This window comes from Hyperolius riggenbachi, chromosome 6 (assembly GCF_040937935.1).
Source record: "Hyperolius riggenbachi isolate aHypRig1 chromosome 6, aHypRig1.pri, whole genome shotgun sequence".
Lineage (NCBI taxonomy): Eukaryota > Metazoa > Chordata > Amphibia > Anura > Hyperoliidae > Hyperolius > Hyperolius riggenbachi.
This window is the reverse complement of record NC_090651.1, coordinates 81,835,420-81,862,111: the sequence shown is the minus strand read 5'-3', so window position 1 is coordinate 81,862,111 and position 26,692 is coordinate 81,835,420. Positions and strand designations below refer to the sequence as shown.

The window sequence follows — 26,692 nt, the reverse complement described above, 5'->3', positions numbered from 1 at the left end:
GGCCCAGTGCACACTGAGCGGTTTTAGCAGCGATCCGCCAGCCGCATACGCCAGTAAAAACGCTTGGCTAATGTATTTCAATGGGATGGTGCACACCAGCAGTTTGAATTTTTTTCCAAACCGCAAACGTGCCTCCTGCTGCACGTTTGCGGTTTTCAGAAGCGTTTCATCCTCAATGTAAAGTATAGGAAAAACACAAACCGCTGTGGAAAACGCTACATCAGAGCAGTTTTCCAGGGGTTTTTGTTACAGAAGCTGTTCAGTAACAGCTTTTACTGTAACAGTATTTATAATCTGCTACACAAAAACGCTAGGCATGCTTAGAAAACGTCTCTAAAAATGCCTAGAATCGCTCTGAGGCCCAGTGCACACCAAAACCGCTAGCAGATCGACAAAACGCTAGCGGTTTTTGGAGCAGAGAGCCGATATTTGGCCGGGTGCACACCGAGCGGATTTTGTATGCAATCCGCCGTCCGCATCAGCCAGTGAAAACGCTTGGCTATTGTATTTCAATGTGTGGTGCACACCGGCGGTTTGAGGTTTTTAGCAAACATGCAGCAGGAGGCACGTTTGCTAAAAACCTCAAACCGCCGGTATGCACTAGCCGATTGAAATACATTAGCCAAGCAGATTTGCAGGTGGATGCCTAGGCGGATCGCATCCAAATCCGCTCAGTGTGCCCCAGGCCTCCAATCAGCTCCAAAAACCACTAGCGTTTTGACGATCTGCTAGCGGTTTTGATGTGCACTGGGCCTTACTGCCAGTTAAATTGCTTCCATTACATCACACCCTGTAAGCATTTTAGTGTGAACATACCCACAAGTCTACTGCTACTGTAAAGGTTAAAGTAGTGCCAATGGTGTTTATTTGAAACACTTTTTTGGTGCATAAAGATGTTTATGACACAAAAAGGTGTCTAATAGAAGCTACCTTATATTTTTTTCCGCATAAAACAACTTTACATGGGATGTTTCATGTGGTTACACTTCGAATCATGCATCCCTTGAAGTGCAAGTTTGTCCTTGTGTCAGCTTCTTATAACTTTGCGATCTGTTTAGTCTCTCTTCGGCAATGAACACTGGGGACATCTGCAGACATCACAGCTCAATTCGCGAGGCAAGTGGCAACGGGAAATTTACAGGAAAAGCTTTCATTCCCCCAGGGAAATTCCCCAAGCACACAACCCCGCCCTTCTCCACCATTTTGTGCCCCTCCCGCCATTTCCCTGACTGGCTGAGAGATTTCTACAGGTTACATCAGCGGAGAGTCTTCCGGTTTGCGTTTCACGCCTCCTTCTCGCTGCAGAGTCAGGCCAATTAGGAGAGAGCCTGAGAGAGCGCTGGTGAGGAGGTGCCAATGGGCTGTGGGGGCGGCTGTCGTAATAAGTCGAACACACCAATAGAATAAGTGGGAGGGATGGTGGCGGTTGTAGGCGGCCAATTGGCTGGGTAGGCGAGCTGCTGCTGGCGGTGGTATCGGCCGTGGTGAGAGCAGACAGGTTTCAGCAGCTGGCTGTCAGCCGGGAGCCCCCCTGATGCCTGCAGGTGAGTGTGGTGTGGGGACAGCACGGGTAGCACGTTGCTGTGGGTTGTATGGTCGGGTGAGTCAGTGGGGAGATCAGCTGTGGGCTGTAGGACTATTACACAGTGTTTCTGGATGGGGGCTGTGGCGGGGGATGTCAGGCGCCTAATTTAGGGAAGCGGAAGTTGGATAGTCGGGTAGGGTGTGTGGAGGGGCTGTCAGTGCCAAAACCATCTATATCCTATAATCCCACAACCACCCTTCTCTCTATTGCTAATGTTTTGCTTTGTAAATGCTGACTGTATTTAGTCTTGCCAATAAAGCTCATTTGGAGTGTGTGTGTGTGTGTGTGTAGCTGTCGTTGTAGTGGTCAGGGTAAGGTGTGTGTGTGTGTGTGTGTGTGTGTGTGTGTGTGTAGCTGTCGTTGTAGTGGTCAGGGTAAGGTGTGTGTGTGTGTGTGTGTGTGTGTGTGTGTGTGTAGCTGTCGTTGTAGTGGTCAGGGTAAGGTGTGTGTAGCTGTCGTTGTAGTGGTCAGGGTAAGGGGGGGGGGGGGTGTGTGTGTGTAGCTGTCGGTGTAGTGGTCAGGGAAAGGTGTGTGTGTGTGTGTGTGTGTGTGTGTGTGTGTGTGTGTGTGTAGCTGTCGGTGTAGTGGTCAGGGAAAGGTGTGTGTGTGTGTGTGTGTGTGTGTGTGTGTGTGTGTGTGTAGCTGTCAATGTAGTGGTCAGGGTAAGGGGGGTGTGTGTGTAGCTGTCGTTGTAGTGGTCAGGGTAAGGGGGGTGTGTGTGTGTAGCTGTCGGTGTAGTGGTCAGGGAAAGGTGTGTGTGTGTGTGTGTGTGTGTGTGTGTAGCTGTCGGTGTAGTGGTCAGGGAAAGGTGTGTGTGTGTGTGTGTGTGTGTGTAGCTGTCGGTGTAGTGGTCAGGGTAAGGTGTGTGTGTGTGTAGCGGTCAGGGTAAGGTGTGTGTGTGTGTGTGTGTGTAGCTGTCGGTGTAGTGGTCAGGGAAAGGTGTGTGTGTGTGTGTGTGTGTGTGTGTGTGTGTGTGTGTAGTGGTCAGGGTAAGGTGTCTGTGTGTGTGTAGCTGTCGGTGTAGTGGTCAGGGTAAGGTGTGTGTGTGTGTGTGTGTGTGTGTAGCGGTCAGGGTAAGGTGTGTGTGTGTGTGTGTAGCTGTCGGTGTAGTGGTCAGGGTAAGGTGTGTGTAGCTGTCGGTGTAGTGGTCAGGGTAAGGTGTGTGTGTAGCTGTCGGTGTAGTGGTCAGGGTAAGGCGTGTGTGTAGCTGTCGGTGTAGTGGTCAGGGTAAGGCGTGTGTGTAGCTGTCGGTGTAGTGGTCAGGGTAAGGTGTGTGTGTGTGTGTGTATAGTGGTCAGGATAGTGTGTGTGTGTGTGTGTGTGTGTGTGTGTGTGTGTAGCTGTTGGTGTAGTGGTCATGGTAGTGTGTGTGTAGCTATCGGGGTAAGGTGTGTGTGTATGGATCTGTTGGGGTAAGGTGTGTGTGTGTGTGGGGGGGGGGGAGCTGTCAGGGTAAGGTTTGGGGGGGGAGGGAAGCTGTCGAGGTAGTGTGTGTGTGTGTAGCTGTATGGGTAATGTTTGTGTGTGTAGCTGTGAGGGTAGTGTGTGTGGATTTTTACAGTGTAATGGGTCAGGATAGGGGGTGTGTTTTTCAGTGCAGTGAACTAGATGGTTATGTAAAGATATCTTCTTATTAACCACAAGAGTTGTAATTGCCATTACATCTCTGAACACATCAGCTGAATTGTGAGTTAAGGTGCCCATACATCTAATGATGGGCAGAGTTGACCAAGAGACATGTCTCTCTTTAGCTCCGTCTACACGGAGCGATGTTCCTTGTTGATAAGATCCGTCAGGTCCGATTTTGCCGCCGTCTATTCCCTGCTTGTTCCCCACGAGGGAACAATGGCAGGGAATCGAGCGGAAGATGCGCGGGGACGAGGGCAGATCGAATCCGACACGGCGGGTACGCGCGGGGATGCGGAAGAGGCGATCCGGCGGCTAATCGAGCCACCGAATCGCCTCGTGTAGATCCGGCTTGTGATCTGAAAGAGATCTCTTGGCTGCCCGTACACCACAGGCCTGTTCCCAAACTATTTTGGTGTGAAATCTTAAATGGCCTTGTGTCACTGCCCCCATCGCCCCCCCCCCCCCTTTCAAATGCAGGGCTGTGGAGTCAGTACAAAAATCATCCAACTCTGACTCCTCAGTCTACCAGGTACCCAAAATGACTCCGACTCCTTAGTCTAATACTTACCAGGGCTGTGGATTTGGTACAAAAATCATCACACTCCGCAGTTCATGAAGCCTCCGACTCCAGGTACCCAAAATGCTGCTACTCTGAAGCCACAGCCCTGCCCAAATGTTTTATGTGCTCATGCATTTATATCTCACCTGTCACACCATCCCCGAATCTCTGCGCTGTTTCTGCATTGGCGCGCCACGTGGCTGCCAGCATTATAGCATGTGGGTGACTTCACACGTGCTATATGCTAAGTCACATGGGACCCGAATTCAGTGCGGACACTCAGTTGGGGAGGCGGCTTGACAGGTAAAGTATAAATAAATGCATAGGGATAAAACATATGGCGGGTAACACCTGGGCGTTCCATCGTGTTCATCTAGGATTAACGCACGCCGTTACCACCGCACACCTGATTGACCACGTTGGCCAGAGGTTTCCCAGAATGTCCGATTGATACATTCGACCAATTTCGGCCCAAAGTTAGTTCTATCACCTATTGTCCCTGCTTGGGGCAGCACCAATTTTCATTTAGTAATTATCGAATCGGATGGTTGATTGGCTGCCATGTCGATAGATGCAGGGCTGTGGAGATGGAGTTGGAGTCTGAGCACTTTTGGGTACCCGGAGTCAGTGGTTTCATAAACTGATGAGTCTGAAGATTTTTGTACCGACTCCACAGCCCTGGATAGATGTATGGCCACCTTTACTGCAGAAGTAATACATCGACAATCTCTGTCCCTTTTAGCAGCAATGCTGAGGGCTTGTTTCCACGTATGCGTTGCTGTGTGCATTTCAGCAATGTTTCTAGTATGCGGTACTTAGACGTGCATTGTCTGATATAACACATTGCTGCATGCACTTTTTTATTCTCAGTGCAGTCCCATTCAGTCAGTAAATGGGATCAGCACTACAACGCAGGTTTATATAAAGGCCCATGTCAATCTGCTTTGTATACTGGAAACTAGGTCTGAGGTTTAAAAAAGTGGCCTTTCTGGGCAGCACAGTGGTGTAGTGGATAGCACTCCCTTTCAGTAACTTGAGTCAAGTCCCAGGTTCAAATTTGCATGGTATATATGTCTGTCTTGTTTATGTGGGTTTCCTCTGTGTACTCTGATTTTCTCCCACAGCCCAAGAACATACCAATAAGGTAATTGGCTTGCCCTTTCCATCTCAAATATGTTTGGTTTTGACATTAAATTGAATTGTGTCAGTTCTCCGCACAATTTTGAATGCAGAAATTCAACCTATTGAAATCGGGCTGCATCTGAATTGCGTGTGGGTGGAAAAAAAAATGATGCACGCTGCAGATTTCCATAGACTGCATCCCAAGCCTCATAGCCATGCATGGCACAGCTATAGCGATTTGGACACATTTACATCAGCCTGGATGATGCGTCTGTTTCAAACTTGGCACCCCTGTTGCAACCTGTCCTTAGAGCTTAGCGTGTGAAGTCCTCAAAAGGACAGTTATTGATTTATGTACTTGGTAGAGTGCTGTGGACGATGTATAAATGCATAATTATACAGCTGCTATTTAATTCACTATAGGTACAGGAACATCCTGTAGTGATCTTTCAAAGCAAATCTGAACGCAGTGCCACCTCACCCTGCTAGTCAGAGCTGCAGAATGTACTGTCTTTGTCATGGCTGGCATCTTTCTTCCTGAAAATGCCATTACCTGCGTCTTAATTTCATACATATGCTAGATGACGTGTGACCATCCTGGCTGCCTCTGCCAAGAATCTAGTATGTGGACAGATGTCGCCTGAGGTCACATAAAGATAGCAGTTGTGACGCCTGAGCCAGTTGTTCTCAAATACCCCCCCCCCCCCCCCCCCTTTCTCCACACTCTGTCTGCAGCCTGTACCTTTCAGTGTCGCCGCCCGAAGGATTGAGCTCTTGTGCACATAGCTTAACTTTTTTTTTTTTTTTTTTTTTTATCTTCTGACTTAAAAGTGTGTTTTTGTTTTTTTTGGCTTCAAAGCTCTTGAAGATGAATCTGCTCACACTACAGCAGGGTTTTGTGAATCCTCTGGGCTCTCTCTGGTCAGAGGAGGTCTCAGGCTGAGTGTTGGCTTGGTTGGTAGCGTGAAAGAGTTTCAAAAATATCTACTCTGCTCCTCTGTGTTCTCTTCACTCATTGCCTGCCTGTGTCGGGTGATTTGGCCAACACGTGGGAAGGAAGAAGTTTGGGTTGATATACAGTGGATGGAGGAATTATTATTTATTTAATATTTATTTAGGAATAGTGAAATCAAGCTGGTAACCATAACATATGTGCCCATTCCTCTCTACAAAAGGATACGCCTGCAAAATAATAAAGGGCACTAATATTATCAGCACTATATAATAATTACAGGCAGCACTGAGAAGTGTACTATAGGGGATCACAATACATTTACTAGAATGGGGAGACTGTAATGATGAACCCTATAACCTAAGGCTTATATTAACGAGGACCACTAAACTATAATTGTAGGCGCTATGACAAACTCCATAATGGGGGACGTTGAAATGGAGGCACTGTGAAGGAGAGAAATGGATTGGAGGCTAGCCGTAGCTAATTTTTGGAGACCATGCTACCTGTATAATTCCTTCCACTGCTAATATACCGGCATAACTTCTAATGCAGGGTTTTCTAAAGATGCACAAATTATTTAAAGGTGTGTTTTTTTTTTTTGTTTTTTTTTTCCTTCTAGGGTAAAAGGGTTGAGAAAGGCTGCGTTAGGGGAACAGTGCAGAAGGTGAAAACTGCTCCCAACTGAAAGTAATGATTACCTTTTAGGAATGATCTCAGTCACACAGTGAAAGTATACTTTCCCCCATTATGGTGGAATAGACAGGTGCTTAGGTATGTGACCACTCATGGGCAGCAGGTTTTTTTTTGGGGGGGGGGGGGGGGGGGGGTGCTTAAGGCTGTTGTCAGCATGTGTTTTCAGTGTATAGGATTATTTGTTAAATGACAAAAAATATTAGACTTGAAGTGCTCTTTGATAAAGGATGGTGTGATGCTCAGGCACCCAGTTTGTCATTGTAGAATGCAGGCAGGGTCATTTTCTGTTGCTTCTCTATGCAGATGTGGGTGGAGATACCTATTTGATGAGTCTGTTTCCTGTGACTAATTTGCAGGCCACTGGCTTGATAGCAGAGGTGCACATGAGGAAGTGTCAATCTGTATGTAAGGTGTTATTTATACAACCTTATGTCAGTGCCGTGCATGACGTCCTTACCAGTGACAAACTTAGAATGGGAATAGGATAGGTGTCTCGTTTCACATGTAGGCAGTTAGGACGGCAACTCTTGTACCAGCCGCTCGCTATCTGGAGGTCTCGAGGAAAGGTTATAGGTGTTCGTTATTGATAATAACCTTATGAATTATTTGTCAATTCTTGGCTCTTGTACATAGGAATACCAAATATATTTGAACATGTATAACATTTTTATCCCTTTTTTTTATGGGAATGAAGATTTATACTTAGGTGACATTTCTTTTGGGTCAAAAGCTGACATGTTAACTATATTGTCAATAAGTTTATTTATTTTTTACATGTATGTGAATTCTCGGAGAGTCGGTTTTAGCCGTTCCTGTGCACCTTTCTTCTTAGTTGTGCGGATTTACTTGACTTTTTTTTATGTAGTTGGGCCAGATTGTGGTTCTACTTTTTAATACTATCATTAAAGCGGAACTGTAAATAGATTAAAAACAAACTGTTTCACTTGCCCGAGCCTTTTTCAAGCCCCCAGCAGCCATCCTGTCCTGCACGGTCCTCCACAAGCCTCTGTTCTCCCGCCTCCGTTCCGTTCCTGAAAGTCGAGGCCAGCGCAGCCCTGCCAAGCCTATCCTTTCTACATGTTCCTGTCTACAGTTGCGCTATTGCAGACTGGAACGCGAAGAAAGGATCCGTGTGGCCAGAGCCGCACAGTGGCCCAGCGGCGAAACCGAAAGTAGCTGGCGGCGGGAGAGCGGAGGATTGTGGAGGACTGGCACGGGACCGGAAGCCTGCTGCGGGCTTGCAGAAGCTCCTGGTAATTGAAACTTTTTTTTTTTCATCTATTTACAGTTCCGCTTTAAGGGCTATATGTAGTTTTATGTAGCTTTATATCGTCTCTCAGCAAGTCTGTAATATGTTGTATGTGCCTTTGCATATGAATACGTGGTCCTTAGATACAGCACTGTGTAAAGCTATGGTGTGTACAGCTCATTACTGTCCCTCCTGAATGTATTCTTGTAGATTAGATACAGCATGTTTGGTTTATACCTCCTGTTTTTCTAGCACATAGAAAGTGGGATGCAATGTTTACAGTCAAATGTGCATACATACTGTGGTACTTTTATTTTGGTCAAATCCTCACCTCGGCATTCGGGTCTCCTCTATCCCTAAAGCTCCCTATACCCTACTCTACTACCAGTGCCAGGTCTGTGTGGAGTCGAAGTCTTGGAGTCAGAGCAATTTTGGGTACCTTGATTGAGTCAGTCGTGTGTTTCAGTGAACCTGCGTCTGGAGGATTTTTGTACCAACTCCACTGCCCTGGTAAAAATTTGACAGAGTCAGAGCAATTTGGGTACTCTGAGTCGGTTTCATAAACTGAGGTGTTGGAGTCAGATGGGTGTTTTTTTTTTTTTGTTTTTTTTGTTTTTTTTTACCATCTCTACCTCACTGACCAGTGCATGAGGGGTTGGAAATGCACATTTAAAGAGACCTGTAACAAAAAAGTGCCCCTGGGGGGTACTTGCCTCGGGAGGGGGGAGCCTCTGGATCCCATCGAGGCTTCTTCGTCCTCCTCCATCCCATGGTGGTCTTGCTGGGCCCCTCTAAAGCCACAGCCAACAATTTGGCAGGGTGTGGTGCAGGCGCACTAGCGCTGCAATATTTACCTTCCCCAGCGTAGCCGCTCTCGGCTCAGGATAAGGGGAGAAATAGCCGATCCCAATCGGGGTACGCTCTGCTGCGCATGCTACTTCCGCCTGATCCTGAGCCACTACTGCACCTGCGCTGGAGCCGTAAAGGTAAATATTCACATGCTCACTTTTTGGATGGGCACAGCGAGACCACCTTGGGACGGAGGACGTTTCCTTTAAATAAAACTTGCAACAACAAAGTGCCCCTGGGGAGTACTTATCTCAGGAGGGGGAAGCCTATTGAGGCTTCTGATGCAAGTTTTCTTTAAAGGAAACCTAAAGAAAGAAGTATATGGATGGCTTCTATATACACATCTCTCTATAATATTATTATTATTATTATATATAATCCCTCTCTATCTATAATCTCCTGAATATGCAAATTATCTATCTATGCCCCTGAAGCCAGGCTTACATCTAGAACCTCTGGTGGATGGCAAGTCTATCGCTTATATATTTTTAGAGCCACATCAATCCAATATGTAGACAGCCTGTTTTGGACTGTTGGCCCTCATCAGTGCATGGCAGGTATGGACATGACTATGGGATACGGCTTGAACCTGTACTACAGAATACCCAAGCATCTGAAACCTATAACTAATCCAGTCAGAAACTTCTGATCTGCGTGGTTGTTCAGGGTCTATTGCTAAAAACATTCGAGGCAGAGGATCGGCAGGACAGCCAGGCAATGTGCATTGTTTAAAGGAAATATCAGCCTCCATATCCCTCTCAGTCCAGGTGTGTTTTAAGATGTCATTATATGCAATCTGGATTACAGCATCTGGGATAGGGTGGGAAGTCACAGTTGATCCCCCCCCCCCCCCCCCCCCCCCCCCCCAGAATTGGAGCATGAGGCTCTGTTCCCACGCTCTGCTTCGTAAGGAGTGGAGACCGATGATGTCCCCTCCTGCTGGCTGTATGTGATGTGGGAATGGAGCATTATAGAAGAAAGCATTAACCTGTACTAGCACTGGATACTTCCTATCTGTAAACCATTGCCATGTCACTGCAGTGTATACTCAGTTCTGCAGCACCACAGAAGATTGTGCTATAGAAATCCCCAAAAAATACTATGCAGTTTTGTCACAACCTTTACATCTGTTAGATGAGTGAAGTTCAGCACTGAGGTGAATTTAAATCCTTTTGTTTTTGTGATACTGTACATATCTAAATAAAATCGGCTCTGTTTACCTAAAACTTATTTTCACTTGTGCAAGGCTAGCAAGGAGAGAAGGGATAAACTAAATACTAAACTATTAAGCAGCTAGATAGGTGGCAAAGGGCTGGGTATCTGTTACATAGTTATTTGGGTTGACAAAAGACATATATATCCATCGAGTTCAACCAGATCTTTGTGTAGGTGTGGGAAGGGAAAGTGTTTTGTGTGTCATGCAGGCAGTAAGTGGTGTAGGACAGTTTCTTCATCATGGTATCTTCTGAATAATGACATTATGGTGACTCTTCTTACTTGTTCCATTGTTACAGAAATGGTCAGCAGTCAGCCCATCCCTATAGACGACATAGGGAAGCGGAAGAAGAAGAAACGGCGAAATAGGGCTACGGACAGCTTTAACGGGAAGTTTGCAGGTCAGTAATATTGGGAGTTCTACCAGCTGTTCGCCCTGATGCGGTTTGGTCTTCACTGTAAACCTCTTATGGGGGTTTTTTCAAAACTCGGAATTTTATCAAGGGCCATCACTCTTCACACTTCCAACCATCCAGCCATGTGGAGAGCACTTGCTGTGTTTTATTCCTATCAGTCTGAGTGGATGTTTGAAGTTCACATCCCCGTAAATAAATGTTCCCTTTGTGTCGGTTTCTCAAATAGCATTATTGCCTCAATGGTTAAGGCTACTAATCATCCAGACCACCAGGCCAGCCAGTTCTACTACATTGCTTGTAAACTTTATTCATCAATGTATGAGCATCTCCTGCCCTACAGCACTAAACCTTAACTGGTATATTCAGAAAACAATCATGTTGATTATTGTAAATCAGGAGCATTACATTTGGAACTGAGGTTTTCAATTATAAAAATCCCTTCTGTAGTTGTGCAGTAGGGATGGTCAATAAGATGCAAAACATTTCAAGTTTATGCAGCTTGAACATGCACCAAACAATCCTGCTGAGGTAAAATTCGGTTGGTCCATTTTCAAGCTACATAAATTTGCACAATCCTGCATCAGCTCAAAATTGTATCTCATTGACCATCCTATTGTGCAGTTCTCCATACAGGCTTAAAGTGAGTGTTTACCAATTCAAAAATAAAAAAGTCGGATACTCTCCTAAGGAGAGGGAAGGCTCGGTCCTAATGAGCCTTCTCTCTCCTCGCCCGGTCCCGTGCAGGTTCCCCCGTGGCAGTATTCGACCAGTTCGGTCAAATACTGCCACTTCCGCAGCTTTCGGAAGCCTTCGGGATCAATTGGGCTCCCGAAGACGGGCCGCTCCTTACTACGCATGCGCGAGCACCCTCTATGACGCACTCACGCGTGTGTAGTATGGAGCGGCCCGTCTTCGGGAGCCCGAGTGCTCCCGAAGGCGGACGCGAACGGAGGAGCCAGCGCAGCACCGGGAGAGGGAAGGCTCATTAGGACCGAGCCTTCCCTCTCCTTAGGGGAGTATCCGACTCTTTTATTTTTATACTAGTACCCATTGGCTTTAAGTGCTTTATACTGGGTTCCTACTTGAACCTGACCTCAAATGGCCAGTGGAGGCAGAAAGTGTAGTATCCGCTCTGATAGTCTGGTGTGGTCCTGTTTTTGGTGCCTGGGACAGATGGGTTTCAATCAGGGCTGTGGAGTCGGTACAAAAATCTTCCTACTCCGACTCCTCAGTTTATGAAACCGACTCCAGGTACCCAAAATGGCTCTGACTCTAACTCCTCGACTCCTTAGTCTAATACTTACCAGGGCTGTGGATTTTGTACAAAAATCATCCGACTCCTCCGCTTATGAAATTTCCGATTCCGGGTACCCAAAATTGCTCCGACTCCACAGCCCTGGTTTCAACCATAGGCTATATGGGAAACCCATCCACTCTGAGACAAATCGCAGACTGGGTCTGCTTATCCCATCAGATCTGTTGCAGGCTGACAGGTGTGAACAAATACTATTTATAAAATGGGGTCCATTCTGTGTCCGGTACCGCTGCTGTAAAACTAATAGAAATGTCTGCTTTCTGCTGTAGTGGGTACACGGCCTTAGCCGGTTATCTCCTGCTGCCAAAGTGGTATCTTAAAACTGCTCACCATGTGAACTACAAAGTCCCACCTTAACATGTGGTTCATACTGTGTAATACAGGGATTCTGGGAAGTGTAGTTGGGCATCTTCCTATTCCTGCTTTGTTTTGCGTGATTACAGTGCAGTTCCAAGCATACCTTGCTTGTTGCTCTGCTCCATGACTGTGAAGGGTGAGGCTGATCTTCTGCAATGCTGATTTATTTTTGTTTTTGGCAGATTTGTACCGGCTGTCTGATGAGCTACTGGGTGAGGGTGCATATGCCAAGGTGCAAGGATGTGTCAGCTTACAGACTGGAAAAGATTATGCTGTGAAGGTGACGTAAAAATAATTCCATTACCTATCTCAGTTCTAAATTAACCTTTGTTAAGTTGGGTGACTGTGATCATACACTATTTATGAAGTACCAGCATTGTTCATGTAGTGTTTAGGTTACAAGTGAAAAGACAAAATAACCTTAGATGCGTCACAGAAGGGTAAGGACCGTACCCCATCAGGCTTGCCATCTAGCAAATTTGGTAGATTATATTAGACACTAGAGTATTCAGTGATCTACATTTACACAATATATATTTAAAGTTGTGTAGGTGTATTTTCTACTGTAAATTCACTAGTGTACCTTAGAAATAATTGTAATGTCGGGCTGCTTATTTATTATTCGTATTATGTATACATTTTAACATTAACAAAGTGCTTGAGAGCTGCAGCCTAGTCAATCATGAGTGACTGTGATTCTTAAACAGGAATAATAAAAAAAAAAGATGACATTTCGCAGCATTACCATACAAACAAGGCAGTGATGAGAGTGGGGCACAGATATTAGCTTCACAGTTTCCTATCCACCATCTCTAGATTCAAGAGGAGATCAGCATCTAGCATTAGATCCTACTCTGGCACAGCCTACTGTAGACTTGAAATAACACTCCATGAACTAGAAAACTTTGCTTTCTAAACCGGAAGCCATCTCTTGAGAAGTCTTAAATCTGTATGGATAGGAATACAGCCGCAGGCAAGCACATGCTTGCTGTCAGAATTAAATGACTTAAGATGAGGGTTTAATTTTGCTTTAAGTGTGTGTGTGTGTGTGTGTGTGTGTGTGTGTGTGTGTGTGTGTGTGTGTGTGTGTGTTCTAATATTACCAGTCATTAAAATTAGGGGGGGGAGGCAGTTGTATTCTCACATGGGAGATATGGCCATTCATACATTGTTTTTAACTGTATAGTGCTGAGTCTGTCTGGAGATCAATAACAATTAGGCAGGGAACACACTTGTCTTTCAGTTCTCTGTGCGCGTTTTTCTGCATAAGTTTTCGGCACAGTGTGTTTCTATGCAGAAAAACCTGTGCGTTTTTCACAGCAGCTAATGTAATTGATACAGAAAACTGACAATATGTGCAGAATGTCGATGTGTTTTCCGTGCATGGAAAAAAAAAAACTAAGTGTGAACTAGCCCATTGATTGACATGAGTTCTCAGTTTTTCTGTGCAGAAAATGTGTACAAAAACAGTCAAGTGTATTCCCTGCGTAAGTTATTAAGGAAAAAACCTGAAGAAATTAGGAACTTTGCTGTTTTTTTTTTTTTTTTTTTTTTTTTTTTTTTTTTTCTCTTCTTCGAAACCAGTGACCTCCCTTCCCTACACTGTTATCTCACAACAAAACTGTTTGAGGCTGGGTTCACACATAGCAGAAACTCTAGCGGTGCGTAAAACTCTGTTTTTGCCGCTAATGGAAGTCTATGGGCCGCAAGGAAAAAACGCTGGGTTTGTTGCATAATATTTATAGACGCATCAAAAACGCACATAATGAAAGTCAAGTGTGTGTGTGTGTGTGTGTGTGTGTGTGTGTGTGTGTGTGTGTGTGTGTATCTATCACAAATAGCATGCATTATCAAAGTTAGCACGCCTTATTAGAGTAGCATAGCGAGTGCTACGAACCCGCAGGGGCTCAGGGCAGGACGAGTGGCGCTCTCGTGATTGCCAATTAGCAGACTTAAGTTCGCTATACTACTCTAAGGCGTGTTAACTTTGATAAGGCATGCTACTTGTCTTAGTGAATCAAGCCCTATGTCATATGTGAACCCAGCCTCAAGCAATTCTGTAGCAGTTCTGTGAGACCTAATGGCACTGTAATGTTTTGGAAATGAGGCCCTTCTCTCAGCATGCCCTTGCAATAAACTGGACAGTCTGATATGGAAGTCCTGTTGTGCTGGGGATACACCATACGTTTCTGTACAGTGTATCGACCAGCTGATCCGGCCAGCTGATAATATTCAGCTGGCCCAATCAAGCCGCTCGACCTGCGCCCACTCGATTCCCGCCGGCGGACAATGGCAGGGAATCGAGCGGCTGATTAGGACCGCCGGCGGGAATTGATCCGCGGGGACGCGGCTAGAGTCGATCCGCCGGATCGACCAGTCTATGCCAGGCATTAAACATGCACCTAATTCCATGGCACATGATGTGGTGGTCTCTGCCTTAGTGCAGAGACAGAACAGTCACTTCTGGTAGGAGTGGTCTTGTGAGATTTTCAGCTGACTTTCACAGATATTCTAGTTCAGAGCTGAAGTGGCAGTACTGCTGTGGTTGGAAAGACCTGCTTGGAATGCATCCTTAAGAGGCCCATACACCTAACGATTTTCCCGCCCATACACAGTGATCGAATCGGCTGTGAAATCGCCGCGCACACCGCTGACAGAACGATCAATTTTCCGTCCAAAATCGATCATTACCGTCGATCCGTGCCGAAGATTTCTCTTGATTGCCGGCGGGTTGGGAGTGCGTCGATAGCGGCGTTCGATGGCTCGATTACCGACGCAATACAGCGGTTATACATTACCTGTTCCGGCCGGCGCGAGTCACTGCTGTCTTCTTTCCGTGCTGGGTTCCGGGCCGGCTGCTGCTACACAACTTCTTGTCCCTCTACTGTTTAAACTTCCCCTGGACAGGAAGTTCAGTAGCTGCAGGAACGGTCTGGAGCCCGGAGCGAAGAAGAAGACAGCTGGGACCAGGGGACTCGCGCCGGCCGGATCAGGTAATGTATGTAAGGGAGGGGGGGGGGGCAGCTCCAGATTGTGATCGGTTTCAGGCTGGAATCGATTCACAATCTGTTTGCAGTAAGGTGGCCATACGATCCCTCTCTGATAAGATTCAATCAGAGAGGGATCTATCTGTTGGTCGAATCTAATGGCAAATCGACCAGTGTATGGCCACCTTTAGCTTCCAGTACTAGATAAACAAAACCTAATCTGGAACACTCCTAGCAGCATAGTGTTTGGCTTGTGGAAGTAAGTTTGAGTTCAGTAGTAATCTACTTTTTCCACATACATGTTCTTGTCCAAACTCAGAACTCTTTAGCTGCAGTCCCAGAGTGCTGGCCACCATGGTTATATAGAAGTTACTGTACATGGTGCTATAATTGCATTATCTCTGCTGTAGGGTGCTTATTTGTTCAATGCATGTCCATTCGAAAGAGTGAGTGGAGTTCTGTGTCCTCACAAAGGAGACTCAAAAAGACGACCAAGAGCATCCTGCTATCTTTTACACAGGAGGCTGAACTGCACATTTGTCGGGCAGCTTTCCTGTAATAGAAAGTGCAAAGTTTTCTTGTAGTTTACTTATGGGTCTCCCCATGAAGGAATTAATGTTCACCACTTGTAATTCAGTCTCTTGTTGTTTGTGTCAATTTCCTCTATACAATTTCAGTTTCTGTATGCAGTTATGGAGTTTCCTCTGCCTTTTGTGAAGTAGGCTGGGAAAGGAAGCCTAACTTTGCTTTCAGCAGCATATTTGGGATGCACAATACCTACTTCCTCTTCCTGTCCTGCTATTTATGTGATGTCACCGGATATTGGTGTTTTAATTGTCCCTTAGTTTACCAGTTTAAAGCTGGAGGATTCTGTTGATCTATGATGGTCCCTTTTTTATTAATGGCTTTTCTTTTTCTTCCTGCAGATTGTGGAGAAGAAGGCAGGACTCAGCCGCAGCCGAGTCTTCCGGGAGGTGGAGACATTGTATCAGTGTCAAGGCAACAAGTAATGACCAATAGAAAGTTTCCATGTTTTGTCTCTGATTATTACATTTAACTTATCAAAGCATCTGTTATATCATCTTTGCTAAATCTGTACAGTACTACACTATGCAATCTGTTGTGTGAAACTAGTTATTCTGTACAAGAACTGGTTTCCAGTGTTGGATATTCATGCTGTAATTTTCTCCACAGGAATATCCTGGAGCTGATAGAGTTCTGTGAAGATGACACTTGCTTCTATCTGGTCTTTGAAAAGCTTCGGGGAGGTATGTGGAATGTCATTGTGGTGCACTTCCAGGGGAATGATGCAACTAGGGTGAAAATAAGAGGCTTCTAGGATTATCTAATATAATTAAAGCAGGCCATACATGCATTGTTTTATCGTCCCATTTGATCACCGTCCGTGATAGTTTGCTGGTTGTCTGCGACACAATTGTAGTTTTGATATATATTTTTTCCTCCAAAAATCGCACAAAATTAAAGGACAGCTGAAGTGAAAAGTATATGAAGGCTGCCATATTTATTTTCCTTTTAAACCATACAAGTTGCCTGGCAGCCCTGCTGATCTGTTTGGCTGCAGTGGTGTCTGAATCGCACCAGAAACAATCATGCAGCTAATCTGCTTAGATCTGACAATGTGTAACTCCTGATCTGCTGCTTGTTCAGGGTCTATGGCTTAAAAGTATTAGAGGCTGTGGATCAGCAGGATAGCCAGGAACCTGGTATTGCTTAAAAGGAAATATGGCAGCCTCTGTATCCCTCTCACTTCAATTGTCAGTTAAGACTGGACAGTAAATTTCAGTCGATCTGGAGAGGAGGTAGAGTGACGGCTCATAGCAATGCATTGTATATTGAACAATACCACGCTGCAGTGAGATAGAGTTCATGGTGAAATTTATTGAAAAGCTGTGTGCCATGCATGGTGGGGAAGTTATCCCTCTGAATAGATTTAGATCAGAGAGGAATTGATCTGTTTGCCACATTGGGCAAAAATCTAAGTGTATGGCCACCTTTACACAGGATACAGAAATCGCTTGTAGACTTTAACTGGAAAGCTGCTGACATCCCATGGATGTGCTCTATTCACAGGCAGGGGACCGCTTGCTTTAACTAGTCATTTACCCTGATCTACAGTGAGTTGGAGGTGAGGATTTCCACTCACCGGTTCTCTCTGTAATCTCACTGGCCGCTTAGTTTCCAGCATTCAGCTCTCTGCTCTTCTCTGCAGGCTCCATTTTGTCCCACATCCAGAGGAGGAAGTACTTTAATGAAAGAGAAGCCAGCAGAGTGGTCCAGGATATAGCCTCTGCACTGGACTTCCTTCATACCAAAGGTAAATGGGGTGTGCGTCTTCATATAGCCTGCAATGTATTGTGTGTATTATAATACTGTTAGGGCGTACCTTGTTTGCCCCTTACTGCAGTGACCATGCATAAACGAGTGCACGTAATGCAGCACTCTGTGTATGCTCTGTGTACATATCCATGCTGGCTCTGTGCATGTATCCTGAGACTTCTGTCATCTGCACACAATAATACTATATTAATTGCACAGAACTTACTGTTCTTAGTCAAGCAAAAATCAAGCTTATTACATGAAGGCCATTACAGACGACCTTGTTCCTCTGAACTCTCGGCCATACACAGGATCCCCACCTGACTCTAACCGGGAAATAACAGCTCTTACGGCAATACTTTCAGCAAAACAACTGATAAGAGTTGGCTGAAATCCCCGAACTCTTATCACCTCAGCAATGACGTGTAACCATAAACCTGTACTTCATCACTCACTCCCAGGCAGGGGAAAGGGCCAGTGTAGCTGCTAATGTAATTGAACTATATACTGTCTGAAAAACCATTTTCTGCAGAAGGTGGAAATCCATGTTAATGTCTGTAAGTCAGTGACTAAACTACAAATCATGGCCTCTCTCTCTCTCTTTCTTTCTCCTCCTTTCTCCTCCCTCTCTCTCCCATCTTACAGGGGTAACAAAGGCTCAAAACAGCCTGATCTGAAGGAATTAACTCTTTATTGGAGTGATGGGGGGGGGGGGGGGCGACTTAGTTTGGGGCCTCCCTACAGTTGTAGGGGTTGCTCCCCTGTAGTTACACCCCTGCTGTAAGTAGATGGCATACTAGTCAGACATCACCTTTAAAATAGACAACCAAGGGTTGGATTCTTTAATAAGGAGTCCTTGGCAAGACAAATGACGGGAAGACCCGAGATTCGAACTCGGGGCTCCTGTGTCAGAAGCAGAGCCTTTAACCAGTACACTATCCAGGTGGTTTACTGTGTACATCCTTGTTGAACATCCCTCACAAGTGCTTTGAGTCCAACAGGAGAAAAAACCCTACACGAGTGGCAACACTTTATTTATATTTGGATCATAAAGTACAAATCCTGGCCCAAACCCACAATTCCCACTTATATTCAGGTGCAGAGGATGTGCAGTCAGTGTACACAAATCACTAAGTATGCATGCTATATACTGTGTGTGTATATGGTAGACCAAAGCATCCCTGGTAAATCTTCCTTGTATCTCTCAGGAATTGCACATCGGGATTTAAAGCCAGAAAATATCCTGTGTGAATGTGAGGACAAGGTATGCATTGACTGATCATTATCTGTTGTCGGATGGCAGAGCTGGGAATTGTCCGCGGCTCAACATAGAACTGTGATGTGATTCACGTGAACTATCATTCCCGTGTGTTTTTTCAGGTGACACCAGTTAAGATTTGTGATTTTGATCTCGGAAGTGGAGTGAAGATGAGCAGTGCTTGTACCCCAATTACCACCCCGGAACTCACCACTCCAGTAAGTAGCCAGGTGACTCATTTATCTGCTGTTATTTTATGCTGGGAATACACCATGTGTTTTTCGGCAGATAGATGGTTCGATAATTTAAACATGTATGATCTTACTTTTGATCGTTTTTACCGCTCAATTTCTCATAAATGAATGGAAATTGATAAAAGATAAGAGAATGAAGCGGAAAAACGAATAGTGTATTCCCAGCATTATACTGCAATGTGAATTCCACATGTCTGACTCGCATCTCCCCAGATCAAGCCTCATGCCCGCTGCCTCTCATGGTTACGGTCTCTGTAAGGTTTATTAGAATTTATGTGAAGTTGGCACTGTTACTATGTCAATTACGCTGACTTGTGTACAGGTCATGCACTTTACTGCCGTTATCTAATCGCATAGTCTTATGTTATTACTGGTAGCCAAAAAAACACAGTTCATCTGATGCCTTGCCAAAGAAAGTGAGTCTGCTCAAGTTAATAAACTGTTTATTGATAGGTCCTGTATCCTTCGGGGTAGCAAAGTACAATGTAAATGGGATCTCCAACAACTGGTACAGAGTCTGCATGCCTACCTTCTCTAGTTAACCTGCCCGACGTTCTGATTCCTGTGGGCCTGCGGCCGTGGGAACGTTTTTGCAAAAAAAAATTTGCAATTTATCATGTAGCTAGCCTAGCGCTAGCTACATGATTCCCCCCCCCCCCCCCCCCTGCGGCATCCCTACGGCATCCCTACGATCCCCGCCGGCGCAATCACCCGTCCGGAAATCCTGTTCTGAACGGGATTTCCAGGAGGGCTTCCCCCGTCGCCATGACGCACGTCGTGACTCCACAGGGAGACCCGATCCACCCCTCAGCGCTGCCTGACACTGATTGGCCAGGCAGCGCACTGGGTCTCGCCGGGGGGGGGGGGGCGGCCCTGCTTTGCGGCGGGTAGCGGCGATCGGACACAACACGCAGCAAGCAAAGTGCTTGCTGCGTGTTTTTTAAAAAAAATTATTCAAATCAGCCCTGCGGGGCCTGAGCTGTGACCTCCTTTCTGTCTCTAAGGGGACATTCCGCTGGAGGGGTCCGATCGCTGCAGCACTTCGTTAATTTTTTTGCTTGCAGCACTTCGGCCTCTTGCACACTGCAAGTGATTCAGATTCCGATTTTTAATCAGTTTTTACATCCGATTCAGATTCCGATTTGCAGTGTGCAGGGAGCAAACTGTAAATCAGAATCTGAATCGGATGTAAAAACTGATTAAAAAGAGGAATCTGAATCACTTGCAGTGTGCAAAAAGGCCTTCGTTTTGTTTTATTTTTTGCTGAAGCCTCAGCGAGGCTCTCTCCCCGTCCCCCTCCCTCTCCTTCCTCCCTCCCCTCCGTCATCTGATTTAGAACAGGACGGCGATCCGTCCTGTTCCACTTCTCATAGGCATCAGCCTATGAGAGGACGGCACTCCCTGGCCAATCAGAGGCCGGGGATTGACGATCTCGTACAGCGCTGCCGGGGACCGCAGCGATGTACGCATGTAAACAAAGGGGATTTCTTTCCCCTGTCGTTTACAAACAGCATGCTAGCCGCGGTCGGCAGGCTAATAACGGAGGCAGGGAACGATCTCGCATGCGCGCAGCCGGTCCCTGGGAAACTGCAGCCCCAGGACTTGATGCCAATCGGCGTTAGGTGGTCCTGGGGCTGCCGACGTTGCCATGCCCATCGGCGTTAGGCGGTCCCCAGAAGGTTAAAGGACCCTTGAACTGAGGGATATGGAGGCTGCCATGTTTAAAATACCTGTTGCCGTGAATCCTGCCAGTTGCTTTGGCTGTAGTAGTGTCTGAATCACACATGTAAAACAAGCGTATGGTTAATCCATCATTTCTGACTTCAATCAGAAACACATGATCTGCATATGCTTGTTCAGGGTCTATGGCTGAAAGTGCTAAAGGCAGAGGATCAGCAGGACAGCCAGGTAATTTGTATTGTGAATGGGTTGGTTCCTGCCACTTGCTGCTGCATGTATATTAGTATGGTTATGTGAATAAACAGTGGCTTGGGCAGTCCCTGGGTCTCAACTTTTTACTGTGGGGCTCATTTATATATGTGCAGCACATCTGTTTAGTTGAAGGCACACTATGCCAAATATTATGCTGTACTGATACCTGGAAAGCATTATAACCAAGCAGCTACACGCTTGCAATGGACCCATTCACGTTGTCATGTTGGCTCAGTGGTGCGTCCCGTTCTGATGTAATGTAAGCTGAGCTGTTCACCACCTTCCAATGGAAAGTCAGATCACGCCTCCAAGGTGGCCGCCGCTACTCTTCCTGCCCGTTGTAAAGCCTCCTGCTAACCAGGCTAGTGTGACCTAATGTTAAGATGCAGAAGGCTCTCTGGCGTCCACTGCAATGGCAGACCTCTACCGACTGTCTGTTTTGCTGCAGGATATTTGAGAAAGTCAGAGGTTTACTTTTCGTGGGGAACAGAAGTCCAAGCTCAACCTTTACTGTACCATTATTCATAGTAGAACTTGGGTCCCTGCAGATTCATCTATCCTTTAGTTATAAATGCCTGCGCACCTGCTACAGGCTCATACCCTCTTTGGATCAATTTAGATACTTGAGGGCTAGGACTTCAGTCAGAGGCATGGATAGAACCTGACTGGACCCGCAAAAAAATGTATGGAGGTAAGGGAAAATTCTGGTAAATGAGAACTATCTGGCGATGAGGGCGAAAAAAGGAAGGCGTATTGGTTGGAGCTCTTTTTATTCTAATTTCATCCTATCTGGCAGTTGTGAGGTGAACTGCCCAGCTGTATGCCATGGAGATGCCAGGAAATACAATAAGAGAACTATAAATGTGGAGTGTTTTAGTTACTCTTGCATACTTGTGCTGTGAGCTGGGGAACACCATTAAAGTGTACCCTAGACAAATTGTAACATAAACAGATACTTGCCTGCACAGAGGGCAGTCTCTGGATCCTCGGGAGGCTTCCAGTGTCCTCATCACTCCCCAGCATTGCCAAGCGTGGTGCCTCCCCCCAACATATCTCGTCTGTTCTCTGGGTGGTGTACAAGGCCATGTGCAAGTAGTACTGCCATGCCTGCACAACTCTCTGCTGCCGTGCAGACATGGCCATAATTGTGTGGGTGCAGCACTGCCGTGAACTTCCTGGGCAGTAGTGGTGGTCCGGAGGATGACACAGGAAGCCTCTGGAGGCCTTGTTCTCACTCGGGAGCTTTTTGCTCAGCATTTAGCTGGTGTTCTGCAAAACGTTCTGCTTTTTCATGATTCACTGAAATGAGAATCGCAAAACAAAACTACAGAATACCACAATGCAAATTTGCGATCCTTTTGCATTCCTGAGTGGGGAACAGTGTATATTGCTGGTGACCTGTATATTTCAGTGCATATAGCTGGTGACTGCTCAATAACTCTTGACACTATCTTGTTCTTGTGCTCTGCAGTGTGGCTCGGCAGAGTATATGGCACCAGAAGTGGTGGAAGTCTTCACAGAAGAAGCCACCTTCTATGATAAACGCTGTGACCTGTGGAGCCTGGGGGTTATTCTGTACATAATGCTGAGTGGCTATCCACCCTTTGTGGGGAACTGCGGAACAAACTGTGGCTGGGATAGAGGAGAGGTCTGCAGAGTCTGCCAGGTAATGTACACAGAGCACTTGTAGTGTTACTAATGTAATCTGCGATATGTCCCTATTGATAATATGCCATATGAGTTTGCTAGGAGAAAACCCTGTTAATTTTATAAACCTGAAGTATAGCTCCCTGTATAATTGGTGAGATATTAGGTAAACAATCAATTTTTTTTTTTTTCTTACCTGGTCTGTCACCCTGCACCTGTAGATGTTTGATATTTCAGTAGAAACCTTGTTTAACCTCATGAGCATTACGCCCACCGGATCACCCGCTAAGTACATGATCCAGCGATCGGCGCAGCCTCCCCAGACAGCTCCGCTCTTCTCCATGGTGAGGTTTGCACATGACCCGATCCTCCCCATAGAGAGGACCAGAGATGTGCAGGGAGGCTGCGTGATCGCTGGATCCAGGGGGGGGGAATTGTTTTTTAGCGGCCGATCGGGGGGGGGATCATCAGTAATCTGGTGATGTCACCACTACTAGCTAGCCTAGTGCTAGCTGAAGCTGTTACAGCCATGGGATAAGTTAAAATTATACCGGGGGATGAGGTTAAATTAACAATGTGGTTGGTTTGGTTTTGTTTGTTTGTTGTTGTTGTTTTTTTTGTTTTTGTTTGTTTCCCCCTTGTTCATGATTTGTAAGTGAATGAACTCCATCTTTTTTTCTTAATGACCTTGTTCTTGTGTCCCTGCCATTAGAACAAGCTGTTTGAGAGTATTCAAGAAGGCAAATATGAGTTTCCAGAGAAAGACTGGGACCACATCTCCAGCCATGCAAAAGATTTAATCTCTAAGCTACTGGTTCGGGATGCCAAAGATCGTCTCAGCGCCGGTCTGGTCCTGCAGCACCCATGGTTGCAAGGAGTAAGTCAGCTTTGATAGATTTGTGAGCTGAGTAACTTAAGTGTTCCACTTTTTTCTCTTTTTTTACTTTTTTTCTTAGATAACTGCTTCTGTTTTAACCTCAGACATTCATTTGCTGATACTTGTCCCCTGACCTGGAATCTATCACTGGCCTTTGTTACTTGCTTGCCCTTACCGTTTCTCGTTGGCTGTTGTCTGCTACTGTGCATTTTGACTTACTATACCACTGCTTTTACTGATGTCTACTATTCCCTTATGTACCCCCTACTCTTACACAGACCCTCTCTTATCTATGTCTAACACTAACCACCCCCCACTTACTCTTAGGGCTGGTTCAGACGGACGTTTGGAGGCGTCGCGTTCGTTGGCGTCATGGTGGCAATGCATTTGGGCTTTCAGCAGCGTTCGCGTTGCGTTCTGATGCTGTCTCGTTTTTTCTTCCCCTAGGGGGACATTACCCGTCGTGGTTAACTGCCCCTGGAAGCTACATGTAGCTTCCAGGGGCTCCTTGAACGCCAGGGAAAATCGGGACCCAAACGCCACATTCGTGCAAACGCGCGTAAAAGCTTGGTACAAACGCTCCCATTCACTTGAATGGGAGTGTTTAACGCCAAGCCCCGAACGCTGGCGGTAAACACTCCGCAAGCGTCCGTCTGATCCAGCCCTTAATGCTAACCACCCAGCATTCATCACTACAGTGTAGCAGAACTCTGAACTACGGTTACCAGCATGCCTGCCGCATTTCCTGCAGAGTTTTGCTACACTGTATCAGAACTCTGACACCACTTTGTTTCTTCTGCTGCACTGCGCTCAATTTACAAAGCTTTACCGCCTTTGGGAAAGCTGCTGATTTTTATCATACCTTTTTGCGAAATGTCAATTCCAAAAAAGTGAGTGCTTCGGTATTAGTCTCCAGCCTGGAGCTGTCAGTGACTGACAAACAGCTATCCTGTTAGGTTATAGATGGTAGGAAAATGAGCTGAGAAAAGGTGAAAAAGATATACTATTCAGGAAAATAAAGTTAATGAAAACCTATTTCGCTAATTTCACAATTTATGTAGTATAGTAATTAAAAATGGTTAATAAGATACTAATGGTTTTGAGTTGATAGAGATTTTATGTTAATTTTATGTAACGTGTTTTCTACTTGGTATAATTAAAAGCTATCTGTATGACATCTTACATCAATTTTCCCTTCACGGCAATAATCCATCAAATACCCAATGAAATACTGCAGGATTCCTTAAGAGCTCGTTTCCACTAGTGCAGCGTGCGTCTCATAGACGCACGCCGGCACTGAGCGGGTGGGTGGGATCGCAGGCGAATCCCATGAGCTCTGCCATGCACGGCTATGGGAATCGCATTCTCCGCCGCGAATTCTGTAGGGGGTTCCGGCCGAATCACTACTGCAAGCGATTCGGCCGGCGGCGCCGTTATCACCTATGGTAGAGTTTCCCCGCGCGATTTGCCTGCGGGGAAACTGCGGATTCGCGGCCGTTTCTGCGACAGTAGAAACGGGCCCTCAAACACAGAATCTAATGTGGGATGAGGTAAAAATCTTAGTGAATTGTCATGCAGTTTTAGGGGACATTACTAAGCTATTTCTGCATGTGTAAACATTTTATTGAACTTGTCTAAAATACAGTATGATGTAAATCACCAAAGGGGAATTTTTACAGATCGTGTCTTAGTGAATTGAAGCCACTGTGTTGAAACTCTGCTGCCCCTATTTTTTGCGCCTCCTCATAACGCCCAAAATGCCATCTGTAGTCAGTATTTTCGTAGACTCTTATGGCATGCCCATTTTTGTGAAGTGTGGTTTTTTTTTTTTTTTTTTTTTTTTTTTTTTTTGTCGTCTGTCAACCATTTCATGTTCAGCCACACATCCCTTTTTATATTTCAGTCTAATTCTGTCCTAGCTTTGTATCCTAGTGTGTGCCTGTGTATTGCCTCCTGAAGGCCCCTTTTGCTTCTGTTCCTGGTCTTTTGTACCTTCCCCATCCATCAACAATGTCCCTGCCATGCCTTGGCTCTTTCTTCTGACCTTCTTCATACTTTGCCTTTTTTTTTCTTTTCTTTGTCTGTGCTGCTGTTTCCTGCTGTGCGGTGTTACTTTTAGTAACTGTTCTTTTGTTTCCTGACTTTTAGGATGCCCCACAGAGAGGTCTGCCCACCCCACTGGTTCTTCAGAGGTAAGCCTCATTCAAATGCATTGGTCTTCTGTGTTTTTTTTAAATTTTTTTTTTTACATTTTACACCTGTCCTATAATGGAGCATTCTGCCCACAGGAACAGCAGTGCCAAGGACCTCACCCTCTTTGCAGCTGAAGCTATGGCTGTTAATCGACAGATTTCCCAACATGACAAAGACTTGAGCGACGAGAATGAGAGCTTCATCCAGAAAATCTGCTCAATGAAACTCTCTCCACCATCTAAATCCCGGCTGGCAAAGCGCAGAGCTCAAGCCCTTGCCAGGAAAGGCAACAGTGCTGTAAGCTCCACCCCAGCAGCCCTGTGACCACCAGGAGCTCCACCCTTACCTCGCTTTAGCATGAATCCTGTCTGGGCTGCACACTCAACAAGCCCAGCAGCTTTGCAAAATAACTTTTATGTGCAATTTTTGGTTTTTAAACCTTTTTACAAACTTGTCGTCAGCATTGGAGCTTCCTTTTTTTTAATTGAAAACAAAGTATTTAAATAACTGACACTTAACTCTGTGTCCCTCTTTTATTAAGTGTATATACGTCTCAGGTGCTAGTGGAAGGCGGCAGATCATGTGACGCCTCAGAAAAAGGGACATGAATATTGGGAGAGAAATGGAAATCATCCCCTCCGCATTATTGATGGTACCACCAGTTCTTCAACACAACTGCCTCATGTTTGTTTTTATTGTCCATGTTTTATATTGTTTTTACTTTTCATTGTTCGTTTTGTTTTTCTTACTTTCTTGATGAGCCGCAGCGGACGAGTTTTGTCCATTCAATGTGTACAGAGACCTTATTTTTCAGCACTTTCGTACATATTTTTATACGGGGGGATGAGTTGTACAGAATTGTTTATACATGGGCCATGTAGAAACAGAGCAAAATATCTAAAATGTGAAGACCTGGGAGAGTTTTGTTTGTCAATGTTATTTAATACATATTCAAAGAAATAAATTTCCAGATTTTTATCTTTTTATCTATGTGTATTTGGAGCTATGATGTCCCAAACAGAAGATTTGGTAAATACTTAGAAATCAGCACAGTTTTGCATTGTTCTCCTGGGGCAGACATATTTCTGTAGGTAAAGAACATTTGAGTGAGCTAGTAAAGAAAACCATATTGGCTGAGTGGTCACTGGAGGTGGTCCTAAAGCTAAAAAGGGGGAAATACTTTTATAATTCCATAAGAAACAGAATTAAATGGGCTGAAAAGGCTTTTTGCCCCTGCTCTTAGATTCTGGAGCTGCCATTTAG

The 26,692-nt window shown here is 45.5% G+C and overlaps 1 protein-coding gene across 1 annotated transcript; it reads left to right on the top strand.

Moving 5' to 3' along the window:
- The first annotated feature begins 1,417 nt into the window (after positions 1 to 1,417).
- On the top strand, positions 1,418 to 26,415 carry MKNK1 (MAPK interacting serine/threonine kinase 1). The gene is made up of 12 exons (XM_068239601.1): positions 1,418 to 1,544; positions 10,156 to 10,257; positions 12,127 to 12,224; positions 15,858 to 15,937; positions 16,126 to 16,199; positions 17,162 to 17,266; positions 18,477 to 18,532; positions 18,649 to 18,744; positions 22,184 to 22,378; positions 23,072 to 23,236; positions 25,385 to 25,428; positions 25,525 to 26,415. The coding sequence occupies exons 1-12, from the start codon at positions 1,535 to 1,537 to the stop codon at positions 25,751 to 25,753; spliced, it is 1,254 nt and encodes a 417-aa protein (XP_068095702.1). The 5' UTR covers positions 1,418 to 1,534; the 3' UTR covers positions 25,754 to 26,415.
- Positions 26,416 to 26,692: the final 277 nt, after the last annotated feature.